The 7,751-nt window shown below is 40.7% G+C and overlaps 1 protein-coding gene across 1 annotated transcript; it reads left to right on the top strand.

The window, feature by feature from the left end:
• Positions 1 to 5,731: 5,731 nt before the first annotated feature.
• On the top strand, positions 5,732 to 6,351 carry LOC148202078 (uncharacterized). Its single transcript, XM_088109518.1, has 2 exons — positions 5,732 to 5,749; positions 5,839 to 6,351. Exons 1-2 carry the CDS (start codon positions 5,732 to 5,734, stop codon positions 6,349 to 6,351), a joined length of 531 nt encoding a protein of 176 aa, XP_087965644.1.
• The last annotated feature ends 1,400 nt before the right edge of the window (positions 6,352 to 7,751 follow it).

Here is a 7,751-nt window from a genome sequence, read left to right as displayed (position 1 = left end):
TAGATGCTTAGCTCTCCATGAATGGAGTTGAATACATGATGAAATAAGAGAGAGAGAAGTGATGAATGAATGAATGAAGTCCCTTTTCTGCCTCCCGTGGATCTCTTTATATAGGGCTTGATTGGGCTTGGACTCTGAATAATCAGTTGACAGAATCTTTTAACTTATATCTTCCAAATAACTAAAATATTTAGATAATTATAACATTATTTGGAAGATATTTTTTGTTGATATTCCCAAATTAATTTATTTCAACAACTGAATTTTATCTTTTAGCTTTTCTGACTTTCCAAAATTGCATAATTGTCCTTAAATTTCCTCTATCTGCACTTTAGCCCCTTTAGAATTCTCCAAAATTGCACCAGAACCCTGTTTGACCAACCTTGACTAGATTCAAATTTGTTGACCAGTTTTTACTCATATGGACATGGCCAACGAGAGCCCGCCACGTAGCAGACCCTACTTAACCAAAATTAGGGTTTTGGAATTGTAGATTGGGAAAACACCTTGTTGCTTCTCCTACGCCACGAGAATGAAAGTGGAATCGCCTTTCTGGAGGCGCTGCTCTTCTCCTTTGCGGTGCGCGAAGGTGATGGAGGTTCGTGGTGGTTGCGGCATGGTGAGGCGGTGGTTGTGGATGGCACGACGGAACTCATGAGGAAGAAGAAAAGGATCCGCGATTTCCATGGTGCTTCTACGGTGGCGGCAATGGTTTTAATTTATGTTTCTGGATCTGTGTTTACTTTGCAAATAGTGGAGAAAGAGATGCTCTCAGTCGCGATGAACAACGGTGGTGGTCCGACGAGAAAGGAGGGATGGGACGCTTTGGGTAGTGGCCTTGCGGCGGCATGCGCGTTTCTAGGTGGCTCTACGATGAAGGATAGCGACGTGGTGCCGGAAAGAACTTGCGTCTGAGTGTTGATGGTGGAGACGTTGGCACGGCGGAAAGGATGGTGGCGACGGTCTTGTAGTTACGGAGCGACAAGGTGTTGGCACGAATGGAGGAGAGTGGCGTGGTGCACGACGTGGTTGTTTGGATCTGCAGCGTGGTAGCGCGATGATGATGGCGGCAACGCTATGGTAGCCGGTGCTAAGTGTGGATACCTCGCGGCAGCTGGCGGCACGACAGTGACGACGGCTAGGGTTAGGTTAGATCAGGGTTTCTGTGCGAGGGTTACTATTTTGGGGCTTCCTCTAAAGTGATGTGTTTATAACCACCAAAGTGAGGGGAGCTAATTATTCTTTTTGAATTTATTTCTTTAATTTGCTTTGTAAACGAATGCATGTTGAATTTTGGACTGTCGTGCGGTTTTGTACGGTACTTTGGATTTGAAGTATATAGGATGGTTTGAATTGAATGGTGTAATTGATGGAACTATGATTGATTGCTTTATAGTGAGTTTGATGAACTTAGTTATTGTATTGGATCATGTTAGAAGTGATTTGGAGTGTGAAATCTGTTGTAACTTTAGCTAGGTAGAAAACTTGGTGATTCGGTAGTGTTTTAGGTCCTTTTGGAGGAAGTGAGGCAGTGAATTTGAGAGTTAGGGGTTCTGGGTATAATTGGGCTATTGGGGTAGTCTTATCAAGTGGATTGTGACTTGTTTGAGTCATCAAATTAGTCAGAATAGGTACAAAGTGTTAGAATTGGGTTTGGGGTCCTCTAGTTATTGAGTTTGATGTTTTGGAGTAGAAATTGAGTTGGTTTAGTACATCTAATTCCTATCCAAATGATCAATGCAATAGTTTACTTTAATCTATAAACATGTTTCATATCAATATTAGTGTTACAGATTTTAAATTGTTCATTTGGATATGTCTAAGATGCACAAAAACTAGAAAAATCATGTTGTCAAAAACTGATAAGAATAATCGATTATCTCACTTGATAATCGATTATTCTAGTCAGAGAGTTGTATCCCCATCAAAGCTCTCGCAAATAATCGATTATCATATGTGATAATCGATTATTGTCGTCGAAAAATCATCCAGGACAGTTTTGGGTGGTTTTCGGGGCTCCGGATATCATTTTTGAATGTTCTCCAAGTTGCCTTAGGGGTTTTGGGCCTTTCCAAAACTGTGGTGATGGTTCCAAAGTTATTTTCCTTGTCTAGGTATGAGTTTAAGGGATTTTATGTTGTTTAGTGGGTCTTCTTGGACTGTTATTGTCTGTTAATGTACATGGAATGGTTTCATGTGATTTTTGACGACTTATTAAGTTGTTTGTGGTCTTTTGAAGTATAATTAGTATTATATCTATGGTTGTATGCAATGTAAAAGTGAAAGTATGTGATTTTCAAAGTATGGTTGATGGACGGAATTCCATGGACCTCACAGGGGGGTTACATGGTGGTGCCTCATGTTGTGATCCACAGTGAAATTCTCTTGTTGAGATTCAAGTATGTTTAGAATGGATGTAGGAGCTCAGTCTAGGGAGTCATCCTGAAACTCCAATGGTCTTTCTTCTCACCTAGAGAGGATTGAACCATGTGGTGAGGAGTAGTAGGAGGTCCTAGTCTTGGGGGCTTCCAGTACGCCTGAAGTCCCGGAACAAGCTAACCTCATGAGTGTGGTAGGGGGGAACCCAAGTATCATAAGCCACCATGAGTGCAAGACCTGCCATAGCTCGACCATCATTCTAAAGTCCATATGAGTCAAGTCTAGAACATAACATGTTAGGATGCGTGTTTATCTTGGTTGATTGAATTTAACTCTTGCATGCACATATTGTCATATTGTCTGCTTTTTATATAATTAGCTCACCCTTGCTTGTTTGTGTTCGTGCTATGTTTGTGTGTGTTTCCTCTTGCGATGATCATCCACTTGGATGGGAGTAGATGTCAAGGAGGTGCCCCTAGAGTAAGCATTGGAGGAAGATGACGTTGAATCCTAGTTTCATTAGGATTTCCTTAATTTAACTTATGTATTTTGAAAAACTATAATATGTAGAACCCATGGCATGTTGGCAGACTTTAGTACTTCATGCTTTGACTTCTTAGCATTTTAAGGATGACTGTAATCCTAATATTCGGATATATGTTTCTAACTGCTTTCTATTATTATAATTTGATGACGTCTTTATTATATATGCACGCTGTATATTTTGGGGATGTCACATTTATGGTATCAGAGCAGTTTTTGTCCTGAGTACATTCCGTAGGTTGTATGTGTGCCTTGCTTATGCTTTTGTACTCTTAATCATGTCTAGGATAATTGTTATTGTTTCTTGGAGTTAGACTGATGGTCTTTTCTCTTTGTGTGAACAGAAGATGGAACTGTTTACCTCTCGGCAAATGTAACCGAATCATAACAAGTAATAATCCTGGTAAGACCAAGTATCGTTTCCCAAGAGACTCAAGGCCTAGACACTTATCTGATTAATTGATTAATTAAGACTTGAGAACAAAATGTTATAAGTTTCAAATGCAAAAAGACTGAAAAGTAAATATGTATGCATATGATGATCAATGGCAAGAAGAAACAAAAGCGTGAATTGAAATATATGGATGAATAGGTTGTTGGGGTTTATCAAGTTCATCTTTTCCACTCTCTTGTATTTAGGAATTCATCATTCTTTTTATTAATGTTAATGCCACTTTCTAAATTACTTTAAACCCGATTCCTCGGCGAAGAAAGCCTAATCATAATCACTAGTTTACAATCTCTTGTCTCCCTAGCAATTAATCATGCATTATAGTGAACAGAAGCTTAAAGGCAACCAACCATCATACTCCTATCTCTAGGTTGGTAATATACTGTTGGGAGAGATTCCCGAGATCTAGACTTCCCCGTACATTCCCGTATCGACAAAGCCAATGATCATGACATCGAATGAGTTAAACTATGCATGCTTTGAGCAAAGATGAAAAACCCTAACTATTAATGAAAGAAAGCATGTATCATATAAATGATCTTGAAGAACGAATTCCATACAAGAGAGTTTCTAAAGATTTACCCTAACAACAAAATAAGTTTAGTTCACCATATTCATGGTGAAACTATATGAAATACAATGGAAAAATGAAAGATAGAACCCGAGAAAGTTGAGAAAGGAGCCTTAGCATCCAAAATCCTCCTCCAAGGGGTGAAAGAGAGTGTTTTTGCTTCGCCCTAGCTAAAGATACAAACCCTAGAACGTCCTAAAGCTTATATATTATTCTAAAAAATACAGAAAAGTAGGCCCAATCCTAGAAAAGTGCCGCTCAGCGGTAGTATCGCAAGTCACTTCTTCCCCTCAGCGGCTTTTCTCTCCTTAACGGTGCCAACGGTTCTTGCGAGTGCCGCTCAGCGATAATTAGCCCTGAGCGGTGCATCTGTTTTCTCCTCTTTTGCACTTTTCTTGTCCTTTTCTGATTCCATCTCTATCCCTTTTCACTTCTTTCATCAATTTCATCTAAAAACCTGCAAAAACAAGGCAATCAAGCATAAAACCTGTCCAACTCTATTATTTCCACTAATTCAAAAAAATCATGAGTTCAAGCTAATTTATAAGTCATAAACGTTGTAATTGAAGTCAATTTTAAGTATAAAAATAATTGTTTTTCAACTGTTATCAGGCACCTAGACTTCCTCCTCCTCCTTCCCCTCAGACTGAGCCGTCTGACTCAAACAGAATGCTGGAGTCTGTACTTCAAGCATTGCAACAATTAAATACTGCTTTGGTGCAGTAGAACACCATTGCATTACAAAATCTGGAACCCGCAAGGGTATCTGCTGAGAACGCGAGAGTGTCATATGAGAACACTTAAAGGCAGATCATGGAAGTGTTGACTAGTGGTAGGGCCACTCCAGGTGCTCCCTCCTCCGCTATTCCTGTCCAAGAGTGAAGCTTGGAGAGCTTCCTCTAACATTGCCCAGCCAGATTCATTGGAAAGTGTAGCCCTGATGAAGTCGACCACTAGTTTAGGGACATGGAGAGGATCTATGAAGCTAAGGGGTGTCCTGATGAGAGGAAATTGGCCTATACTCAATATTTGTTGACCAAGGAAGCTGGCCATTGCCACTAGTGGAGCAGCATGAAGATGATCCTTGAAAAGAGTGAGACTCCTATTACCTGGGAGTTGTTTAGGATCAAATTCTACATTGAGTACTTCCCAAACAATGTTAGATTTGCAAAGGAAATAGAATTCCTAGAGTTGGTACAGGGCAACAGATCATTGTCAGAGTATGCAGATCGCTTCAAACACCTACTTTGCTTCAACACTATGGCGGTGGATGAAGAATGACAATGCAAAAGTTTGAGAATGGCTTGACAAATGATATAAAGCTGCTTGTGAAGGGGTTACGCATCAGGAAGTTTAACCTGCTCTGGTGGAGATGGCCCGTGATATGGAAAAGACTAAGAAGGAAGCAGAAGGGCCTCAGAGTCAACAGATCCAACCACTAAGAGTTGGGGGACCAGTAGTGTCACGAGGTGGCTCTAGTTCTAGGAGAACCTCTTTCTCTAGACCTACTGCTTTTTGGTCCAAAGGTTCTTCCTCTCAGTCATCAGGGCAACCCAGTTTTGCTAGCCCCGTGAGATGCTTCGTGTGTGGAGGGCCACACCTTCAGGCTGTTTGCCCTTAACTGGTGGGGTTCAAGAGGTGTAACATCTGAAGGCGAGACGACCATTATGCCAGAGACTATCCTACGACCAGGAGGGCAGGCCCATAGACACAATAGGCTGAGAGATCTATTCAAAGAGGTGGTATCCAGCCACGGGCAACAGGAAGAGTCTACACATTGACCAGAGATGAGGCAGCCAGTGCAGGTAACCTTATTGTCAGCAATTGCTTATTATTTGGAGCTTCTTGTGTGGCATTATTTGATTCGGGGGTGACACATTCATTTATGTCAAAGGCTTGTGCGGAGAGGCTGGGCTTAGTAGTCAGAGATCTTCAGTGCGATCTGGTGGTGTCTATACCAGCAGCGGGGTTGGTCAGGACATCTAATGTGTGCTCTAGATGTCCTATTGAGGTAGAAGGGCGCAGGTTCAGAGTAAACCTTATTTGTTTGCCTCTGCAGCGGCTAGAGGTAATTTTGGGAATGGATTGGTTAGCAGCCAATCGTATTCTTTTAGACTACGGTGGAAAGAAGCTAATATTTCCTGATGAAGATGAAGACCTATCCTTGTCGATCGGTGTGTTGAGACAGGACATCATGGAAGGTGCTAGTTGCTTCTTGATAATGTCTCAGATGGACGGGGTCCAAGACTTAGACCCTTCTATTCACAAGGCTATGGACCTTTTGGTTGTGAACGATTTCCTAGACGTATTCCCTGAAGAAGTCCCTGGTCTACCTCCTCCCCGAGAGGTAGAGTTCTCTATAGACCTAGTGTTAGGGGTAGGGCCAGTGTCCATAGGTCCATACTGAATGTCTCCGACAGAATTAACAGAGCTGAAGAAACAGATAGAAGAGTTGTAGAGAAGTAGTTTATCCGACCCAATGTTTCCCCATGGGGTGCACTACTAGTGAAGAATAAAGATGACAATTCTAGACTTTGTGTGGACTACAAGCAACTTAATAAGTTGACAATTAAGAACAAATATCCATTGCCGAGGATCGATGATCTGATGGATCAATTACACGGAGCTATGATGTTTTCCAAGATTGATTTAAGGTCGGGTTACCATCAGATCTTGGTGAAAGCTGATGATGTGCTGATAACAGTTGAAAAACTGTTATTTTTATGCTTAAAATTCATACTAAAAGCAACCTTTAACACATAGAAACTAGCTTGGAATCATGCTTTTGATCATATTTTTGGAAATAAGAGAGCTGGACAGGTTTATGCTTGATTTCAGTGTTTTATGTAGGTTTTAAGGTGAATTTGGTGAAAGAAGTGAAGATGGATAGAGATGGAATCAGAAAAGAACTCAAAAAGTGCAAAAGGAGAAGTCGCAAGTACCGCTCAGCGGCAGTTTACCGTTGAGCGGCACTCAGGAACACCCGTTGGCGCCGTTGAGGGGTGAAAATGCAGCTAAGGGGAAGAATCAACTTCGCGCACTTACGGCTGAGCGGTAGTTTACCGCTGAGCGGCACTATTTTGGGCTTGGGCCTAATTTTCTGTAATATTACGAATAATATATAAGCTTTAGGTCTTCCTAGGGTTTGAATCTTTGGCTGGAGACGAAGCAAACACTCTCTTTTCAACCCCTTGTAGGAAGATCTTGGATGCTGAGGCTACCTACTCATCCTTCTAGGGTTCTATTTTTCATTCTCTCATTAGTGTTCATCTAGTTTCACCATGAATATGGTGAACTAAATCTTGTATGGTTGTTGGGGAATCAATGTAGTCTTTTGAAACTCTCATATATGGAATTTGTGTTTTAACATCTTATTTTAAGATACATGCTTTCTTTCATCATTAGTTAGGGTTTTTCCTCTTTGCTTAAAGCTTGCATTGTTTAACTCATTCAATGCCATGATTATTGATTTTTTCGATATGGGAACATACGGGGAAATCTAGATTCGGGGAATTTCTCCCAATAGCATATTACCTAGACATAGGAATATGAGGGTTGGTTGTTGTTAAGCTTCTGCACTTCAGAATTAATTATTAGGGATGCTAGGAATTGTATGAACTCGTAATTAAGGATAGGCCTTCTTGCAAGGTGATTTAGAGAGTGGCATTAGCAATTGATGAAAAGAATGATGAATTTCTAAAAGTATATGAAAGTGGATAAGATGAAATTGATAACCCCAACAACATACTCATCCATCTAATTCATTAAAGTGTTTGTATTCCTCTTTTCCATTTATCAAATTCATGC

The sequence above is a fragment of the Vigna umbellata genome, chromosome 3 (assembly GCF_029865625.1).
Source record: "Vigna umbellata cultivar VRB3 chromosome 3, Vumbellata_1.0, whole genome shotgun sequence".
In the NCBI taxonomy this organism is placed as follows: domain Eukaryota; kingdom Viridiplantae; phylum Streptophyta; class Magnoliopsida; order Fabales; family Fabaceae; genus Vigna; species Vigna umbellata.
Note: the sequence above shows the minus strand (reverse complement) of the source record. Positions and strands in the feature narration are given on the sequence as shown.